The 22538-nt window shown below is 38.4% G+C and overlaps 1 protein-coding gene across 1 annotated transcript in view; it reads left to right on the forward strand.

Annotated features, from left to right (window-relative positions):
* Positions 1-5787: 5787 nt before the first annotated feature.
* Positions 5788-22538, forward strand: part of CHSY3 (chondroitin sulfate synthase 3) — a 270988-nt gene continuing 254237 nt past the window's right edge. Inside the window, exons 1-2 of the mRNA XM_069492517.1 lie at positions 5788-6941; positions 9440-9723. Coding sequence (XP_069348618.1) covers positions 6137-6941; positions 9440-9723 — 1089 coding nt within the window. The 5' untranslated portion in view covers positions 5788-6136. The remainder of the gene's footprint in view (positions 6942-9439; positions 9724-22538) is intronic.

The following is a 22538-nucleotide window of genomic DNA, read 5'->3' on the forward strand; positions in this document are numbered from 1 at the left end:
TAGAAGATTTTGCAGCCTACTTCCTAATGCCAGAACGTGACTACTTAAAAAGAAAAATGAAATTTTCATATGTAAGTAGTGTATGCCTCTTTTTTTGTGAAACTTGATAGACATTTTGCATGTTTCAGAGACTGCTATTGGGCCAGGACAGGATAGGGAAGGGGCATTTTAATTTCAACATGGTTGGCTTTTGACCCTTTCCTAAGTGACAGCAGGCGTCTCATTCTTTTATTCTCAATTGATCTTCTCATTCATTGTTTGAATAAGTAAACCATCTCTAGGTCAGATAAATCTATAAAAAACAAACATTGAGTGCTGATCTTAAATAAATGAAGTATTTTCTTTAAACTTTTCATTATAGAGCATTCCAAATTTATCCAAAGATAATTACTCACCTTAATAGTAATCAATACTTGGACAATCAGGCCCATTCATATCAACATCCAATTAGCACCACCCTCCGTCCCATATTATTTGAATCTCAGACCTCATACCAGTTCATCTACAAATATTTCACTATGTACTTCTGAAAATAACGACCTTTTATAAAAATCAAAGCTTTAATGCCACTATTATGCCTAAAAATAATTAATAATTAATAATCTCTTGGTAGCATCGAATATCCAATTAGTGTAAAAATAATTAACAACAACATCTTTATGGTGTTTAACTAAATGTAGATTAATATTAGGCCCTGAAATTTACGTAGTTCTATAATCTTCTCTAAATAATTGCCATTTTGTATTTCAGTATATAAATTTTGATCATTCCATCATGTGCTGATTTCTTGGAAACTAAAAATACAACCAAATGGTTATCTTATAACTATCTGATTATAATATTCCTTGGCAATATCAAAAATATTTTATAACACAATTTATCTCTTAGAAACAAACTGAATTACCATTATGATTATTAACCACTAGATGCCACAGTTGCTTCACACAAATGAAGTCAACTCAGCCTTGATCTGTCAGGAAAAAAATGATAACATTCAAAATAGCTTAGTACAATAGTGAGTAAAAGTGTCAATACCTAATACTTTTACTTAGTACAATACGGAGTAAATGTGTTAATACCAGTCAATACCAGCCTAAACTCGATTATACTTTGAGACAGAAACGTTTGTTGAACCATTCATTTAAACATTTTCCTTTAAATTTCACAAGTGATCAAACTATGATATACCCCCCCTTTAAAGCCATTTGTAACTTTTCTGTGATTTAAAGTTATCATTACCTCTTTCTGATTAGTTCAAATACTCAATGTAGTACCCTCAGAGCAGTCAGCACAGTGGCTTTCTGCTAAGTGTGTCAGATTTGGTTTTGAGGTGGTTGACATTAATGTTATTCCAAAGCCACCGAAAACAATCTCTACAAGAAGAACTCTGCTTTCAACGAGAATCCAGGTGATATCTCACATTTTAATAGATTTAGCTCAAAGAAGGTATCGAATGATTCATATGTTACAATAGTCAAATATGGACATTCTTGAAATTGTTAAAGGGTTTAAGGAAGGACAGAAAATCAGTTTTGCAATTTTCTTTGTAAACAATTAAAATTTTAGGAGGTTTTTGTTGTTGGTGCTTTTCTCAAATTTGCTACTGAGGTACTTCTCAGAGATTATAAGAGGTGTGTCGCAAGTACACTTATTGACACATTCTAGTTTAGATAAGAACACCAATTATATCAGACATTTTTAGCTAGAGAGATTAAAATTATCTGCATTTTTGTATTCTCTCTCCTTATACAGTATACAGATCTTGCTATGTTTTGGTATGCAGTTATGTTTATTCTTCTTCAATAATAGTTTCTATACAAATTTGTCCCTCAACACCCCTCGTAACCAATTGAAGTGTTTTTTCTTAAATTCTTCCTAGAACTTATTACTTTATTTTTTCAAATAAAATAAGTTAGTCCTTGGTAGAGATTTCCCAGGAAACTGTCTACTCTCAAAGTTAAGTATCTTCAAAATTAAAGTGAATATGAGAAAATTACCTCACTGACTTTGGGAAATAACAAATAACTACAATAAATTTGAAATTAAATTCATATTAAAAAACAAAAACCTTTCCCAAAGCTTCTACTTCTAGCAAATAAGGAAAAGGTGCAGACATGTGTGGGAAGAAAAAAAAAAAAGATTTTTTACCTTCTATTCCAAAACGACTGGGGTCACTTCAATAATGATTTAATTATACTTTCCCTGATTCTACCCTTGCCCTCCTCTGGTTTGTTTTCCTCCACATAGGAGCTAGAGTCATCTCTGTAAAATACAAATAAAAACCATATCACTACTCTATGCAGCATCTTCATTATTACACAGAATAAAAGCCAAAGTCTTTACGAATGTCTGCAAGGCTCTAAATAGGCATTGTCCAATATGGCGGCCCCAGCAACCTGTGTCTACTGAACATTTGAAATGTGGCTCGTCTAAGATGAGATGTGCTGTAAGTGGAAGATACACAATGGTTTTAAAAAACTAGCACCAAAATGTAAGAATAATGTAAGATATTTCTCTGATAATTTAACATTGATTACCTGTTAGAATGACATTTTGTATATATTAAGTGGGATACAAAGTATGAAAATTAATTTCACATGTTAGTTTTTTAAAGGTGGCTACTAGAAAAAAATTTAAACTACATGACTTGTATTTGCAGCTTACACTATAATTCCATTGGACAGCATCAGCCTAAATCATCAGCAAGTCACCAGCCCCTCCCAGTTCCAAACTAGTTTGGCCTCTGCCATCCCTCAGATGACATGTCTGTATCAGACTTTGTATTGGCTATTGCTCTTCTTGGAAAGTCTTTTTTCAGATATTCTCCTGGTTAATTTCCTCACTTTTTTCTATTCTCTGCTAAAATTATCAGAAAGAACTCAGACCAATCAGTTTTAAATGGCTGCACCCAACACATGCAAAAATCACACACTCTATTTTTTAAAACACTTATCACCCAACATATTATATGCATTTTTAACTTATGTATGATACATACATTACACACACACATACAAATATGTGCGTTTGTGTAATCTCCTCTTAGTAGAATGTAAGTCCCATGAAATCAGGGGCTTTGTTTTGTTCATTCCTGTTTCTCAATAATAGTGTCTGCCTTATACTAGATACTAAATAAATGTTTGTTAAATAAATGAAAAGATGAAATATGATAGAAAATAAGATGCTATTTAAAATAAATTTTATCATAAAGGAAGGGATTGAAAAATGAGAACCAACATTTCCCAAATGTCTACAATGAACTAGGCCTTGTGCTAAGCACTTGCATATAATATCTCAATAAACACCAGAGAAAAATATTTACAGATGAGAAATCTAAAGCTCAGAGAATTTGAATAACTTGATGAAGGCACTTGGCTAGTATGGAACATCACTTCAATACCTTTCACTTTATTTGAATGTTTCCTAGTGCTTTCCCTGATTCCCAGACTAAACTAGATGCTCTTATAAATATTCTCTCCGAGTACCCCACATTTTCCCTTCATATCATTTATCTCCATTGTAACTCATTTTATAGCCTGACGTTTAATGTCTGTCTTCTCCACTGCACTAGAAGCTTGACGATGGGAAGCAGTGAATAGCTTGTTGACATCCTCATGTCCAGAGCCTTCCACCTTGTCTGAAGTTTAATCTCTAATACGTATTTGTCAAATAAATTAATGACTAAGGTTAACTTCCTGCCCAAACAGTCTAAACAATGGATGAGTGGGTTATTTGTGCCCAATGAGAATTAATAATTTTGCAGATCAACGACATGAATGGCACCCACAGGAATAAAGCCTGGATGAATACTGCAGCACAGAGTATGTTAGTGTGTAAGTGGACTATTGGTTATTCAATATTGATCACATGTGATGCGAAATCCTCTGGAAATGCTTTGTTCTACCTGGGAGCTGCTAGCCACATGGGGCTATTTAAATAAAAATTAAGTAAAATTAAATAAAATTGAAAATTCATTTTATTAATCAAACTAACCACATTTCAAGTGCTCAGTAATCATATGTCACTAGTGGCTGCCTTATTAGACAGCACAGAGAAAGAATATTTCCATTATAGGGAAAATTCTATTAAATAGCACTGTTCTCAAAATTTTAAAATGTCTTTGGGAATATAAATTTTTAAATCAGGAAGGGTCTGTTTGTTTGACCAGTTGTATATTCTAACTAAAATTCTCCTTCGTGAAAGAGTCCAATAATCTGTATTCCCAAGTGTCTCTGGGCAAGACCTAGACGTGGAAAAGGAGCTTCATTGTCCAGCAGACGAAACGTTTAGTCAGACGTGCTCACGCAGGGCCAGCGACTGGTGTGGGAAGCACCATTCCTCCAGGGCTCCAGGCGGGCAGGCCTGCTGTTCCAGGCAGCCACTCCCTGGATCGAGCCACTGTGCCTAACGCCATTCAATGCCATCCCTTCGCCTTTGATGTCTAAAACAGAAGGCTGGGATTTGAAAAGAAGGAAGGGCTTGGGATGCCAAAAGCACCCCAGACTATAGTTAGATAGAAAATTTTCAACGTTCCCTTCTTCAAAATGTCATACATCTTTAGGAAATTTTTTCATAATATAGGTAACTTACAATGATTTTGGGCAATACAATTTAAATTTTTTGAAATTCTGTTGCTGGAGATATCTCCTCCCACATCGAAGAAGTAAAAATTTTTCTGTCATTGCCTTAGAAAATAAAAGTTTATAGTCAAGAATAAAAATTATATCTTCTTTTTTTTCTGATTAAGTTCACTTCTTTTGAGAGGGCAAGAATTTCAGCGGGTTGGCCTGTCAGTTTGTTGGCGTTTCTCCATCAGTTCCCACTCCCACTGAGCCAGTCTTCGTCCAGACTGGGAAGAGTTTCTCGGTTCTCACTTCCAGGCGGGAAACCATCCCTAGGAGAGCGGGGGAGGGGCCGTTCAGCAGCCCCCATTTCCCAATTCAGCAGGTGGAGGATTTGGGATTTTTATGCTCTTTGGAGACTGAAACCAGACTCACCATGATCTCCCTCAACCTTTCAATCCCTGTGAGATTTTCTTAGGAGAGACACCAAGTGCCAACGGCGCTTGTGTTGGACTGGGGAGGGGTGGCGAAGGATGCAGGTAGGGACAGGAGAGCTGGGCTGGGAGGAGAGGCGCTGGGGTGGGACAGACGTTTTCCCGAGCAGTGAGCGGGACCAGGAGTGGGCAGAGCGCGCGGAGCGGCCGCGGCCGAGCGCAGCGCGAAAGGGACGGAAAAGGCGGCGAGCGGCGCCCTGGCGGCCGGGCGGGGCGGAGTGGGGCAGGGTCACGCCGCAGCGTCGCGGGCTGTGGGCCTGGGGGCCGAGCCCGGACAGATACAGCCCCCTTGCTGGGGGCTCAGGGACCCGAGCTCCGCCGATGAGGTCAGCGGGGCGGCGCGCCGGGAGGAGGCCCGTGAGCCCCCGGACGCGGGTGTCGGCGGCCGGCGGAGGGGCGGGACGGGACGGGAAATGGGACGAAGAGCGAGAGCCGGGGGAGGAGGAACGAGGGGGCGTCGGCGCTGGAAGCCGGAGGCGGCCGGACTGGGATCGTTTCCTTCCGGAGACGAGGCCGGCTCTGGACGGAGGCGCGGACGGGGGGCGTCCGGGGCGGGGACGGGGACATACCGCGGTCCGCGCTTCCCTCCGCCGGGCGGCGGCGGTGCTGGCGGCTCCTCCTCCGGGCCCGTCCCGAGCTCGGCGGCGGCGGTAGCGGGAGGCGGGGAGCGAGGGCGGGGAGCGAGGGCGGGGGCTCGGGAAGGAGGCAGGAGGAGGGACCAGGCGCGCCAGTGACAGGGTGGCAGCCTAGGAGCGGACGCGCTGCCGCCGCCGCTGCTCCTCCTCCTCCTGCAGCTCCTCTCGCTGCTGCCGCCGCCGCTGCCACCGCCGGGAGAAGTTTGACTCCCAGCCCTCGCTCGGAGCCCCGGCCCAGCGCGGAGCGGAGAGCCCCGGCCGGCAGCTGCAGCCCGCGGCAGGCGAGGCATCCGGAGCGCCCAGACCGCAAGCCGGCATCGGCGCCTCGGCGGCGGGCTGTGGCCGGGGCTGGGGGCGCGAAGGCGGAGGAGGGGCGGGTGTGAGCCGGCGGACCCGCGCGCCGCGCCTCGGCCGCCCAGCGAGCGTCCGCGCCCAGGGCAGCGCGATGGCCATGCGCTCCCGCCGCCCATGGATGAGCGTGGCATTGGGGCTGGTGCTGGGCTTCACCGCCGCGTCCTGGCTCATCGCCCCCAGGGTGGCGGAGCTGAGCGAGAGGAAGAGACGCGGATCCAGCCTCTGCTCCTACTACGGCCGCTTGGCCGCTGGCCCCGGTGCCGGCGCGCAGCAGCCACTCCTCCAACCCCAGTCCCGGCCGCGGCAGGAGCAGTCGTCGTCCCCTGCGCGCCAGGAGCTCCAGGGGCCACAGCTGCCCGAGGCAGCGCCCGGGATTACCAGTTTTCGAAGCAGCCCCTGGCAACAGCCACCTTCGCTGCAGCAGCGGCGGCGAGGACGCGAGCCGGAGAGCGCGACGGGGCTTCCCGGTGCTCCAGCCGCCGAGGGGGAACCCGAGGAGGAGAATGGGGGCGCTGGGCAGCGGAGAGGCGGCCGGCCAGGGAGTAGCCACAACGGCAGCGGGGACTGGGGGGCCGCCGCCCCGAGCGCCGGACCCCGCGACTTCCTGTACGTGGGGGTGATGACCGCGCAGAAGTACCTGGGCAGCCGCGCACTGGCGGCGCAGCGGACTTGGGCGCGCTTCATCCCTGGCCGCGTGGAGTTCTTTTCCAGCCAGCAGCCCCCCAACGCCGGGCTTGGCCAGCCCCCGCCACCCCTGCCTGTCATCGCGCTGCCGGGGGTGGACGACTCCTATCCTCCCCAGAAAAAGTCCTTCATGATGATCAAGTACATGCACGACCACTACCTGGACAAGTATGAGTGGTTCATGCGCGCCGACGATGATGTCTACATTAAAGGTGACCTCCCAGCGCCGGCTTTCCAGCCTGCCCGCCTCCCCATTGCTCCTCAGTAACCTGCCCCAACCCCTGCCCAGACAGCCCCTCCATTGCTTTTCTGCCAGCACGTGCTTCGGGCTCCCGCGGCCCCAGGCTGCGGTCCCCACCCCTCGCATCCGCCCACTATTCCCAGCCTCTTTGCCTGCAGTGTGCACCCTCCTCACACCTGCGCGGCTTTATTCGCCTTCCTCACTTTTGCTTTCCTCCGTTCCGCCTGGCGCTTGCCCCTAACTCTTTATGGTGTGGGAGAGGTGTGGAAAGGGACCTGAGGGCTAAACCAAAGGCCATTCCCATTCTGCCCTCCTTTGAAAGCCTCTGGTGGTGGCAGTTTACCGACTCGGTCCAGAGGGGCGTGTCCTTGGTGGAGGAAGAGGATGCTGGCTAGAGCCAGATTGGAGATCCAGTGTTCTTGCGTTATTCCTTGCGCCTTTGTTTAGACTGGATCTAGCGCACTTTCGGAATTGCTGAAATTGAGGAATCATCTTCGCTGTCCGGGACCCTTCCCTGTGGGATTCCTTCCCTTTGGCAAAATTCGCCAGGCACTGGGAGTCCTTGAGCACTGCCAACGCCCCAGCCCGCTGCTTCTTGCAGCCGTTACGGTGCAGCACCAAGCTGCCCCCCAAGCTCCTGCCACACCTCAATAAGACCCCCGAGAGGATAGGCCTGTTGTCAGGAATTAATGGTGGGAAGAAGGGGAAAGAACTCGCCGAGTATCCAGACCCTGGAAGCTCCAAGCTGTACCAGCCCACACTAGTACTGGATCCTTTCCAGTGCCTCTTGGTGGCTGGAAAGGATCCAAGTGCCTCTTGGTGGCTGCGGCGATAAGCAGAGCCTGGAAGTCCTTCCCAGAACCACATGCAGCCATAGCACAAGAAAACTTTTTTAAAAGAGGCGCGGTCCCCCCCCCCCCCCCGCCCCGAGTGTGGGCGGCTCTGGCCAGAGAGTTTCCAGACTCGGGGGATCAGAGTTTATCAGATCAGAGAAGTAAATCTTTCCGATCCAGCCAGTTGCTCAGATGGAGAGGGACGCCAGGGAAGTAGCAGAGCTGTGCCGAACGACGTTTCTCTGCGCTTTCCACATTTCCTACCTTCTCGGTCAAAGCGGGCAGCCCTTCCTTAGTTTATGCCTGTGTCTACTTGTAGCCTCATTGTTTTATCCTAATCCAGGTAGTACATAATGCAAGGAAAAACAAACAAATTAAAAAAAAAAGCAATAAACCTAACTGTCCTGTTTTGGCACAAGGAGTTAGTGTAACGTTAATAACTAGAGATCTCTGGGGTTTGAATTTGTAAGGCTGGTTGGAACAGGAAGTACTGATAATTGGATACAAAAATAAAGAATGATCTGTTTCTACATTTCTGGTAGCTCCTATTTAGGATTAATTTAAAGATAATAGCTTCCACTACCTTATAGTCCCTTATATTCTGTGACTAAGTAAAATCACGAAGGTTTCCTAGCAACAGTTTGCCACACTTTGCAGAGAATTTCTGAAATGCATTAACAGCACCTAGTTCTGTCATTTGTATTAATGCTTTGAAGGATTGTCCTTCAGAACATTGAAATGCCATATTCTTTCCATTTCTAGTAAGAATGAAATGCATTTTGTTTAAGAACCATAGTATCCTGGGGAAAAAAAAAAGAACCCCATAATAGCTGAAACTCATTGAGACCCATAGAGCAAGGCATGGGATCAAGACAATGACTGCAGATGCCGTGCTCATCAAAACTAACAGTAAAGATGCCTGACTGGGACCATGAGGAAGGCGACTCTTTACTTATTTCAATGTATCACTTCATAAAAGTGCTAAGCATAAATGCTTTTGAACTGTTTTGGCTACAACTCTTTATTTTTAAGTGGTTTTTCCTGGTGAACTTACAAACTACAAATGAAACCAATTACGTTATCTAATTTTTAACAAATGCTAATTTTCTTCTAAAAAGGTGCGTCAGTTAAATTTCAAGACAGGTTTGATTCAAACAACCTCTAAAACTATGTGGATCGTATATGATTGAAGTTCAGTTAATGGTAAACCACTGAACTAAATCAATTATCAGGAAAAAATACTTATTAGATATCAACAGCCTTCCAAAACCATGCTAGATATCAATAATTAGTATTACTGTATATTTCTGGAAATTTTTTATTACTTCAAATGTGCTAAAACAACTGTCTTTATTGTCCTTATTTTTTCACCTTTTACAGAAAGATTGGTGATTGTTAGACTTTAAGTTTTGGCAATGACCTGGACCAGAACTTGATAAAATTTTATTTTGATTTAAATAATACCTGTAAATTAGTATTTTTAAAATAATAGACTATTGAGAGAGGTTTTTCTTCTTTTCAATTATATGACTTGTGAGGATTTTAAGCACAATGTTGAAATTTCTCTCCTTTACTGTGTACATTATAAATGGTTATGAAAGAAAGAAAGTAGTGATTGTTGCCTTTCTCTTTGTAGGTGATAAGTTAGAAGAGTTTCTTAGATCCCTGAATAGCAGCAAGCCTCTCTACCTGGGACAGACTGGCCTGGGGAATATTGAAGAGCTTGGAAAGCTGGGGCTGGAGCCTGGGGAGAACTTCTGTATGGGAGGACCTGGCATGATCTTCAGTCGAGAAGTTCTCAGGAGGATGGTGCCACATATTGGCGAATGCCTTAGAGAAATGTACACGACTCACGAGGACGTGGAAGTAGGAAGATGTGTTCGCCGTTTTGGTGGGACTCAGTGTGTCTGGTCTTACGAGGTAAGCCTTGAGCTGTGATGAAAACGTTCACACACTACAGGTGCATGCCATTTACAGTCGGGGACAGCGATTCTATTTATTCTCTCTGTATCTGTGTATTTACTTGAAAATGCTAGTAGCAGCCTTTCATGGATGCAAGAGTGATTGTGGGCGATACCTTATTAGGTCTAATTCCTGGCTGAAGCTTTGTTATTAACATGACGGTTAACTTTAAGCAGCAGCTTATTTATATGGTCACATCTGTGGAAGATGCTATTTCTCCTTTTAATTGTTTTATTAGTGTTTCTTATACATGTGTACCCATTTCCTGTCTCTAAGAAAAGGATTAATTTTATTCTCTTCAGCTGTAGCTTTTAGCATTTGGTACTGTGCTTTCTTTGTTTTTTTTTTTGGTTAGGTATGTAATGGCATCTCTTTGTTTTAAAATAGTTAAAACCTGAAGTTTCTTTGAAGATTTTGAAGTGAAAATTTAAAATATTTTGTAAAAACAGGAAAAGTTAACTAATAACGTATCACTTATGATAGATTTATTCACAAAATTTTAATCACTATTTGAGAATTTGTTGGGCATCTAAAAGAATGAGTTATCTGGAAAAAAATAGAAGTTTTGAAGGTGTTATGTAACTGAATAATATTTTTGACAGGTTCGCTAGAATTTGTTTATGTCTGCCCTTACTATTTTCTGATCAGCAATCATTATTTAAATAATATGAACTATTTATGTATTGTAGTAATTAGTTTTATGAAATATTCTGGGATATTTTTCCTTCAGAAATTGATTTTGAAATGAAGTAACCTTTTATTTAAAATAGATTTCCTAAAAGATCATCTTAGTAAAAAATGATTTAACATTTAAATAATGCATTATAGTTTTCAGTAGAATTTGGTTTTCAGTGATTTAAATTAAATATTATTTTAGCTACCCAGTGCGTACCTCTGTAAATTATATATTAATTCATTTGCTTATCTTTTCAAATATTCCATGTTACTTATCTTAGAAGAAACATTTATGAAAATATATTCTCTTTGAAGTCATTGTACCTCAAAGTTACAGAGTTCCATTTATTTTTCTTTTAGAAGTGTAATCCCACTTTAGTTAATTCTGATTTCTTTTTTATACTTAGTGGTATTTATTCTTTGGGGAAATATTTTGTATATTTACTACGGAAACTGAAAATTGTTGTTAACTAGTTATTTGGAATAGGCATTATAAAAAATAGAAATGATCACATAGCTAATCTACTTTGATAATAAATAGTAATTTTTTTCTTATAAAACTATCCTACAACCACCCTTTTATATAAAAGTTCATGCAAAAATATTATAGTTTAAAGGTAGATAACTTAGAATAAATTCAATAAAAAATATTTCTCTTTATTTGATATAAAATTAAAAGGCAAAAATAAATAAATATTCAGTATAGCAAACACATTCAGTTGATTTTGTTTACATGGAGACATTATTTTGCAGCCATTTACTATGTATAACTGAGTAAAAAAAACTCATTTGTAATTAACAATAAACATGGGAAATTACTATGTTTTATTTGATACTGTATTGCCTTAACATCACATCTAAAGTTTTAACAAAGATTTCAGATCAAAGTTCTCGTTGATTCTCCTATGAAGGTCTAGTCCTCACATAGCATACTACCCATACATGTTCCAGGAGAGTCAGATATGCTCAGATGACCTACAAGTTTAAGAATTGAGTAATATTTTATTTATGATATAGGTATTTGTCCTGGTTAGTGTGAAGAGAACTTACCATAGATGTGTACCCTCTCTGTAAGAATAAATGAAATGTTAGATCTTTTTATTAACTGATGTTAAAGAAGAGACAAACAAAAGAGACTCTGAGTCTTACAAGTGGTAACTTGGTGAACATATCATTTTCAGTAACTTTTCACTATGCCTTTGAACCTAGACTGACACATGTGCATCACTAATTTATGAATCTGTATAAAAGAAATCATTTCAACATCTTTCTTACCATTAGAAAATATTTTCCAGAAAAATAATGTTGTAGAACGTTGACTTTATGTTTTGCTAGGCTATTATGTAGAACTTACTTTGTTTTGGAATTTCTGTCTTTACAGGAGCTATTTAAACAGTATTTATTTAAAGGAAGCATTGATTTAATCCTAATACAGAATCTCCAATGTAGTGTAAAGAAACAATGGCAAATTGTATTACCAAGAGATATATTAAATAGCATTTGTTAATAAAATTAGTAAAGATAAATACACAAAATTTTGTCTAAGAATTTTAATACTAGCGGGTGTTCTATGTTTCATGAGACACCTGGGTAGATAAATTAGGGCACAGCCAGACTAGGGTATGACATACACAAATCCCGTACGTCACTTTCTAGTTTGGATTATGTGTTAGTGGGAATGGTGTCCATATATGATACCATTCATGTTATATAGAAAGATTATTCTGCTCTGCATTGGCATCCTCAGTAAAGGTGAAATTTCACATCTGGTCACAGAAAAAAACTATACAATGATAATTAATGCTATTTCCATATTTATTTTAAAAGAACCATCTGCAACAGAATTTTCTTAAAATTTGAAATTTCCTTTATCTGTACCTTTCACGAATTTCAGGATTTTGTTTGGTTTTTCCTCCTAATGAAAGTTCTTTCAGAGTTGAGAGTACTATTGCAGAAGCATGTTCATGATTTTTGAGTTTGAATAGATGAAACATTCATGATAAAGGAATGTTATTTTTTAAAATAATAAACAGGCTTGCAGATCTTATAGAAAGAGAATTGGACAAATTATTAAATAAAATATATAGAATGTAAAATATATAGAATATAATTATATTTTTGCAAAATCTTGGAATGAATCTTCTAGTATTCTTCTCTACTGATAAATTGAAATCTGCTTTCTCTGTGTTGTATATACAATTGAGAATTTGTGAAAGAGGGAGGAAGAGAGAAAGAGAGACATTTGTCATGGGGGTGGGGATTGAATTGGAGTTTGAGCCACCATTCTGCTGCTTATTAGCTTCATTGCATTTTGCAAGTTGCTTCTTTAACCGTTGTTTAATTCAACTGAAAGTGGAGATTGTAATAGTGTCTACCTCAGAAATTTCAGGGAAGATTAAGTGAAATGATGAAATGATCCACATAAAGCCCTTAATATAGTGTCTGGCACATAGTAAATTATCAATAGATATTAGTTTTTATTGTCCTGATACTATAGAGATCATGTACTATATTATAGAACATGCATTCATGTGTTTTACTTAATTATTAGTAATAAGTATTTCATTTATATCAAAAGGACCAAAATAAAAATAAATTTTCAGTTAGAGAATTCAAGTTTAAGTTTTTTGGCAAATAATAAGAAACCAATATGTTGCAATATTTTATACATATGAGGAATCCAATATTAGTAAAACTTACTATGGAACATGGATGTCTGTTTAAAAAGAGCGTTACCAATATTTGGTTCAGTCTGTGTGCATATTAAATAACTGATCTCAAGGAGATTGTGTGGAAAATATTATTTAACAAGTTCACATTATTTGATGTGCATATTTAAAGAATCCCAAACAGATCTACATAAACAAAAAAATTACTGTATATATTTCTAGATTAGTTGCCAGAACAATGGCTCCTTTTTCTGAGTTTCTCCGGAGTCTCTCGTAGGAAAGGAAGTGAGTGCTGTCCCCCTCTGCAGTCGCTCAAGGGCTTGTCTTTCGAAGCAGCTGGACTCTCCTCCTGCTGTACATCAGGGCTTCTAGGAAATAAAGTGGGTCCCAGGTGGTCTGGGAAAATATGTCTTGTCTGTTGCTTTTTCCTGTTTCTCTCTCTGTCTTCTCCACTCACTTTTTATTTTTTTTTTCTTCTGTCTTTAGTGATAGATAAAATAAATTACAAATGTATTTTGATATGCACTGTTTTTCATCAGGTTCCCAGTAAATTAATATGCTCATACAGGCTAACCCCGATATCCCAAGATTGCAGGACGTGTACCCAGATGACAGTAAATGCCAGTTCGGGCCCCACATGGCCTGTCCTCTCCTGAATAAAGCGCCTTTCGTGCTGCTGAGCCCCAGGCAGACTGGTCCTCTGTGTGCCTGGAATCTTGGAGAGTCTGAATTGAGAGGCTCCCTTTCCCACCTGGGCTTGAGGCACCTAATTTTTAAGGCCGTATGGCAGATGTTAATCAGCAGACTTCATGGGTCACGTTGTTATACTCCTTTATACCTCAAACTTTATAAGTAAAGATTACTAACTGAATGAAGCATGTTCATGAAAAAATCATTCTATTCTATTCACGCTGTGAGTGTTAGAATTTATTGGCATCTCCTGTTGGCAAAGATCGCACTTTTGGTTGAGCTCTAACTTGGCTACTGTTTTTCTAGAGCTGCAATCTGGCAGCTTGGGAGGCTGCATATGGCTCTTAAACCTTATTTGGCACATAGAGTATTTTAAGTTTTTTTTTGTTTTTGTTTTTTGGTGCCTTTAGCAGAGGTAGGCAATCTTGAGTTCTCTTCATGTCCTATTGTTGTATATCAAGCTCTCCTTGCACATTTATTTTAACTCTCTGGCCCAGGTAGGCACAAAAGTTTTGATCTTTTGAACCACATAATCCATATGTTGCAAATTTCATGACAATATACTCTAGAAAATGAAGCGATTTTCCAGTGAGAATGAGAGGTATATTTTAAATACTTTAAATTACAGAAGAATTAATATTTTTCAAATTTGACCATTAAAATTGTATATCATATAATATAGTTACACTGTCTTTATTATAGTTATGCTTTCAGTAAATAATAAGAAAGCCTTCACTTTTAAAAATTATTTATATATTCATGTTCAGTTTGTATTAGCAGAATTGGGAGTTTTGTTTTCTGCTTTTGTTTTTAGCAAAATCACTTACACTCAAGCATTAAAATAATTTTAATTACAATGATTGTTCTTCTCCCTGTGAGGAAATTTTTCATTTCACCTAATAGTCATTTTAAGCACAGTTTGTATTTATCATTTTAATGCTTGCAGTAAAATGGAACCAAAGAAAGTGTATCTTTATTTCATTCAATTGTGTTGTTTAAAAAAAAAAAACAGATTTTTATGCTGCTAAAAATATTTCTCTGTAGATTTAAAAAAACATTTTATCTGACTAAACATATTTTTATTAAGCTCCTTGAAAAGTTAATTTTACAGTAGAATGTCTTATATTCAATCTTAGCCTCTTAAAGGCTATAAACACCCTAAAAAATTCCATTATTTCACAAAAGGATATGGTCTCCAAGTGTTTTCCTGAGCCTGTAAATAATGCCTGTATATAAGGGAACTACACCATAAGAAATTCAATGAGATATAAGTTCTTCATGACATATTCACTAAGATTAAGACACGTGTGTAATTATTATGAGGCCATTGCACATCCTTCTTAGCTACTTCTATTCCTTCTGAACTTCCCTCTTTCCTAATGTTAATTTTGTTTTATCATGATTATAGTTTATGACCCAAAAGTATATTAATATATATATGGAAAAGTATAAGACTGGGATTTTGATCTAAAATTCAGTCTTTCAAAAATCTTTCCTTGGTTCAATTGAGTCACATTTAGTTTTTAACTTTACTAAAAGCAGTGAGCTTCTCACACCTACTCTTCCCACCCCCATCCCACTTGTCACATGAAATCCTCATGCAATGATTTCATGAAATTTCTTTTCTGCCACACTGTTTTCTTCATTGTACTGATGAAATGGCATTCTGAGTTGATGGAGAAGCGTGGTATGGTTTTTACATATTTTGAAGGCTTAGGTGCTTCATTTCTTTGCTAACTGGTGCCTTTATCACCTAAATTCTGACAATTTATACTTTCCAAGAAGGTGATTTTCAACAATTATGAAAAATGTTAAGTTTTGAAGATGCCTCTAGGCAATTTAAAGTAAGCTCCATGGTAACATAAATACTCATTATCAGTTTAAAAACTTTAAACATTCTTTCTCTTTAATTGATCACAAATATTTTAATTTGCTAAAGAAGTTCCTAGTCAGTTTCCTACTTTCACTTTCTTTGTCTTGGTGTATAAAAAGCTATGTTTTGAGAAACATTTATTTCACTCTCTTTTCTGTCTGGTGAATTAGTGTTTAAAATGCAAAGAAACATATTCTATTATGTGATTATACTGCATTTTGTCTTGACTATAACATGCTACTTTTGCACAAAGGTATAACTTTTAATCAAGCATTTCAGTTAAAGAAATTTCATTAAAATTAGAAGAAAATGAGTGTCTTGAGTTATGTGAGTCATATTTGATATTATTGAACAATAGGAAACCTAAGTAAACTGAAAAATTGAGGGATTGCAGTTCCTCACAATTTTAATACTTTTTTTTGTTACATTTTTTTTTTTTATTTCAGCATATTATGGGAGTACATAAGTTTAGGTTACGTATGTTACCCTTGCCTCACCTCCCCCCCATCAGAGCTTCAAACATGTCCATCCCCTAGACGGTGCGCATTGCACTCATTATGTATGTATGCACCCATCCCCTCCCCACCCCCCACATCTGCCTGACACCCGATTAATGTTATTCTTAAATGTGCTCTTAGGTGATGATCAGTGAAAACAATTTGATGGTGAGTACATGTGGTGCTTATTTTTCCACTCTTGGGATACTTCACTTAGTAGAAGGGGTTCCGGCTCTATCCAGGAAAAAAATACAAGAGGTGCTATATCACCATTGTTTCTTATAGCTGAGTAGTACTCCATGGTATACATATACCACATTTTATTAATGCACTCATGTATTGATGGAAACTAATTTTAATATTTTATATACTATCCTAATCATTAAACAACACTAGCTGAGACTTGACCACATATAAATCAATTTGAGCCATGATATGTATTTAAGGTTCCTCTGTCTTGGAAAAGTGTTGGTCATTTATAGGAAAGAAAGTATGTTACAAGTTTCTAAATTAACTGAATCAAAATAATATACTTTAAAAAATATTCAGCAGGCACTAATTTGGAACTAACAGATGAATAAAATGCGTTTCTTAATTTTTTGAGATTTAAAAATGTTGATTCACCATTTGTAATTTTGAAAGCTGTATCCTTTATTCTTCTCAATGATATCTGAATTTTTCATTTTCTCTTTCAGTTTCATTCATTTTTATTGTAAAGCTATTAATATTTGCTTATTATAGAGTTCCTGTATCTCAAAAAAGAGATAGTTTAAAAAAATATACATATTAATAAAAAGAATATGTAGTAAAATAATATTAAAATGTGATGAAATCAGCCTGGTGGTGGTGCCTGTCTGTCTGTAGTCCCACCTACTCTGGAGGCTGAGGCAGGAGGATGGCTTGAGCCTGGGAGTTCAAGGCCATCCTTGGAAACATAGCAAGACCTCACCTGCTGAGAAAAAAAAAAAAAAAAAGAGTGAAGAAATCAGAGAAAAAAATAAAATGTGCACAAAAATATATAACCATAAATATATAATGTTAAGCTCCTGTTTTCCTGGCATTAAAGAGAACCCTAACTTATCTTGATACTGAGACCTGAGAATTCTTCCCTATAAAACAAACGGGAGCTGGGAGAGATGCAGCGTGTCACATGCTCAGCGGCATGTCTGTAATGAGTAGAACAGCAAGGTTCAGTTGGATGTTCCTTATGGATCCCTTCAGTACAAGCCCGGGCTGGAACACAGAAGGGCATTTCTGTAAAAGGAATTCAACTTAGAGAAAGTGCAATTGTGGTCAGATGTACCATTGTTTGGTGCCTTGCTTGATTTCATTTTTAAATTTAGGACACTCTCCAAAGACCCCTCCTTGGCTATTATGTCTCACTCAAATGTTTTATATTAGGTTGGTCAGTAGGAAGTTTTAAATATGTAAATTCTCTGGTGAGAACCCAGAGTGCAGCTGTTGTGTTGTTGACTATGGGGAGATCTGTAGTTGTGGCCACCTGAGCAGAAACAAAGTCCAAGAGAAGTACAGACAGCTTGGCGTACAGTTAGAAATGTGGTCACCTAGCTACTGAGATGATTTGTAGAAATGCCTATTTTTATAAATAGTAATTTAATTTTAAGGTGAAATTTGTATGTATACACCAAAATGGAAAAATCAACATTTTAATTAAAAGTTTATTTTAATAATCTAATATCTTATACAGAAATAAATTTGATATGAAATAAGATTAATGTATACGAATATATTTTATAAAATATGAAAAAATATAGTGTTCAAATAAATTGCCAATGTTCTGGCTTAGAATGCAGTCATCTTGCATCTTGTCTAGCTAACTGATTTCATTTGCTCCAATATGTTTATGGAGCATTTCTGTCCACAGTGAACACCACACAGGCCTTCCTTGTCCTCGTGGAAGAGGTGTTAGGCTTCTAACCATCTCTTGCTTTCACGTTTGATACAGAGCTGGGTTTCTCATCTCTGACATCCTTCTATATTTTTTCCATTCTCAGTCATGAAATCTCCGATTGGGTCCAACAGTGGTATGTCTCTCAGAGTTCGTATAAAATTATTTTTATTTCAGTATTTTTTAAGTTAGCTGCTTCTCCTGTTTATATTACTTTCCATTGAAGAGGAGAAACATAAAGACATTTTCAGTAATTTTGTTGTCTATTAACATGTTTTGTGCCTGTTGCATACCACAAATCACTAGGATTTTGTTTTTTAATTAAATCTGGCTTCAAAACCCAGTTTTGCCATTCACTAGTTGTGTGGCCTTAGACAAGTTGTTTAACCTCTCTGTGCCTTAGTTTTCTCATCTGTAGAATGGATATACTGAAGTTAGCCCTCTGTCTGAGGAGGCTTGGTTCCAGGACCCCCTTGGATACCAAAATATGAGGGTGCTCAAGTCATTTCTATACAACGGTGTAGTACAATTGGCCCTCTCTGTCCGCAGGTTCTACTTCTGCAGTTACAGAGGGCCTACTGTGATAACAGTACTTACTTCATAGAACTGTCCTGAAGATTAAATGAGCCAATGCGTATAGGAGCATTCAGAATAATGTGTAGCAGTGTTAAACATTCTTCAGCTGCCAGCTATTTTTGCAGAAGGAGAAAGGCATAAAATAGTGCGAACTTTACAGAGCTGTTGTGAGAAATGGAAAGGTCAGTGTATTAGAAGCCTTTAGAATAATGCTTGACACATCATAAGTTCTGCATAAATATTAACTCTTTTTAATATTTTCTAGCTTACAATATTCATATTCTTTTTGCCCCATAGGAGTGGGATAATGTTGATTGGAATGGGTTTAAATGCGATTTCAAAATGTAAGGCGGGCTTTGGTGTAGGAGGGAGAGTGTTGATTCAGTGGTCTGCCCTGACTGCACAATGGAGTCCCCTTGGGGGACTTTGAAAACAAATTCTGAGGATGGACCCCACCCCTGGGCCATTATGTCACAATCTCTTACTTACAGGTAAGGCCTGCAGTGTGAGTATTGTTTAAAACTTAGCAGTGACTCTCACGTGGCTCTAGGATTTAGACCACTGTGTAAATTAGTTTCTTAATTTTCCTTATTTAAATATCCAGTCTATTTTTTTTAAAACTGGAATCACAGGAGAGTAATCAGTACTTCTGCATTTCTATCTTTGTCCTGTTACTCAATCTGTTCCAGAGAGCTAATCACTGGACTTTAAGAAAATGAGTATGAAGTCATCATGCATAACTGTGTTACCTCATGTTCTGACTTTTTTTTTTTATTTCAAAATATTATGGACTTACAAATGCTTTTGGTTACATGTTGCTTTTGTAATGCTTGAGTCAGGGCTATAAGTGTGTTCATAACCCAGAAAGTGTAAATTGTACCTCTTAGGTAGATTTTTGCCCATCCCTTCCTCCCCACTCCCCCCTGCTTGATTTGCACTGAGTTTTACTTCACTCTGTGCACATGTGTGCTCATTGGTTAATTCCAATTTAATAGCGAGTAAAGGTGGTGTTTTTCCATTCTTTAGATACTTCACTTAGGCTAATGGTTTCTAGTTGCATCCAAATTATTGCAAAAGGCATTATTAATTCGTCATTTTTATGGCTGAGTAGTGTTCCATGGTATACATATACCACATTTTGTTAATCCACTTATGAATTGATGGGTCCTTGGGGTGATTCCACATCTTTGCAATTGCGAATTGTGCTGTAATAAACATTTGAGTACAGGTGTCTTTGATAAAATGACTTCTTTTCCTTTGGGTAGATACCCCGTAGTGGGATTGCGGGATTGAATGGTAGATTTATTTTTACTTCTTTGAAGGATCTGTATACTGTTCTCCACAGAGATTATACTAATTTGCAGTTCCATCAACAGTGTATAACTGTTCCTTTCTCTCAGCATCCATTGCCAGCATCTATTGTTTTTGGACTTTTTAATAAAAGCCGTTCTGACAGGGTTAATGTGATATCTCCTTGTGGCTTTACTTTGAATTTCCCCTATGATTAGTGATGTTGAGCATTTTTTCATATGTTTATTGGCCATTTGTCTATCTTCTTTTGAAAAGTTTCTGTTCATGAATTTTGTCCACTTTTTATTGGGGTTGTTTGATTTTATTTTTGCTGATTTGCTTCAGTTTTTTGCAGATTATGCCCTTTAACAGATGTATAGCTTGTGAATATTTTCTCCCATTCTGTAGGTTGTCTATGTGCTTTGTTGATTATTTCCTTAGCTGTGCAGAAGTTTTTAATTTTATCAAGTCCCATTTATTCATTTTTGTTGCTGTTATTGCCATTGGGGTATTTTTCATAAATTCTTTGCCTAGGCCAATATCTAGAAGAGTTTTCCCTACATTTTATTCTAGAATTCTTATGGTTTCATGCCTTACATTTAAATCTTTTATCCATCTTGAATTAAATTTTGTGAATGGTGTGAGATATTGATCTTGTTTCATTCTTCTGCATGTGGCTATCCAATTTTCCCAGAACGCTTTATTGTATAGGGCTTCTTTTCCTCAGTGTAATTGTTGTCTGCTTTGTCAAAGATGAGTTGACTGTATGTGGATGGTTTTATATCTGGATTCTCTCTTCTGTTCCATTGGTCATCTTTATTTTTGTGCCAATATCTTGCTGTTTTGGTTACTATGACCTTGTAGTCTAGGTTGAAGTCTGGTAAAATGATGCCTCCAGATTTGTTCCTTTTGCTTAAGATTGCTTTGATTATTGGGGCTCTATTATGGTTCCAAATGAAGAATAGGATTATTTTTTCTAGATCTGTGAAATATGACATAGGTATTTTGATGGGGATTGCATTGAACCTGTAAATCACTTTGGGTAGTATGGACATCTTAATTTAATTCTGTCGATCCATGAGCATGGTATGTTTTTCCATTTGTCATTATATTGTCATTTGTAATTTCTTTCCTCAGTGATTCATAGTTCTCTTTGTAGAGATCTGTCACCTCCTGGTTAAATATATTCATGGGTATTTTATTTTCTTTGAAGCTATTGTGAAAGGTATTGAGTCTTTGATTTGTGTCTCAGCTTGACTGTTCTTGGTGTACAGGAAAGCTACTGATTTGTGTACATTGATTTTTTGTAGCCTGAGACTTTTCTGAATTTCTTTATCAATTATAGGGGTCTCTTGGTGGAATCTTTGGGGTTTTCTAGAGATAACATCATATCATCAGCAAAGAACGATAGTTTGACTTCCTCTTTCCCAATTTGGATACCCTTTATTTTTTTCTCCTACCTGATTGCTCTGGCTAGGACTTTCAGCACTGTGTTGAATAGAAGTTGTGACAGTGGGCACCCTTATCTTGTTCCAATTTTTAGTGGGAATTCTTTCAACTTTTCCCCATTCAGAATGATGTTGGCTGTGGGTTTGTCATATATGGCTTTTATAATTTTGAGATATGTTCCTTCTATGCCTAGTGTATTCAGGGCTTTTTTCATTCAGTGGTGATGAATTTTGTTGAATGTTTTTTCTTCATCTATTGAAATGATCATATGGTCTTTGTTTTTGCTTCTGTTTATGTGGTGAATCACATTTATTAATTTATGTATATTGAACCATCCTTGTATCCTGGGATGAAGCCCACTTGGTTATGGTGAATTATTTTTTTGATGTGCTTTTTGAATTTGGTTTGCTAGTGTTTTATTGAGGATTTTTGCATCTATATTCATAAGGGATATTGGTCTATCTTAGTTATCTTTTTTTGTTGTATCATTTCGTGGCTTTGGTATCAAGGTGATACTGGCTTTGTACAATGAGTAGGGGAGGATTTCCTGATTCCCAATTTTATGGAATCATTTCTGCAGTATAGATACCTGCTATTGTATTTAGGTCTGGTGACATTTGGCTGTGAATCCATCTGGTCTGACGCTTTTCTTGTTGGACCACTTTTTGTTATTGTTTCAATCTCTTTGCTTGTTATTGGTCTGTTTAGGAGTTCTGTTTCTTCCTGATTGAGTCTTGGGAGGTTGTGTGTTTTTGAGAATTTGTCCATTTCCTCCACGTTTTTGAGTTTATGTGCAAGAGATTGTCATGATATTCACAGATGATATTTTTATTTCTGTGGTATCAGTTATAATATTTCCTTTTCCCTTTCTTATTGAGCTTATTTGCATCCTTTCTCTTCTATTCCTGGTTAAATTAGGAAGAAGTCAATCAATTTTGTTTATCTTATCAAAGACCTAAATTTTTCCTTTGTATTGTTTTTTGTTTTCCCATTTCATTTAGTTCTGCTCTAAACTTAGTTATTTATTTTCTTTTGCTGGCTTTGGGTTTGGTTTGCTTTTTCTTTTCTAGTTTCTTGAGATGTGTCATTATATTGTTAATTTGTGATATTTCTGTCTTTTTCATGTAGGCATTTAAGGCTATTGA

The sequence above is a fragment of the Eulemur rufifrons genome, chromosome 17 (assembly GCF_041146395.1).
Source record: "Eulemur rufifrons isolate Redbay chromosome 17, OSU_ERuf_1, whole genome shotgun sequence".
NCBI classification, from domain to species: Eukaryota; Metazoa; Chordata; class Mammalia; order Primates; family Lemuridae; genus Eulemur; species Eulemur rufifrons.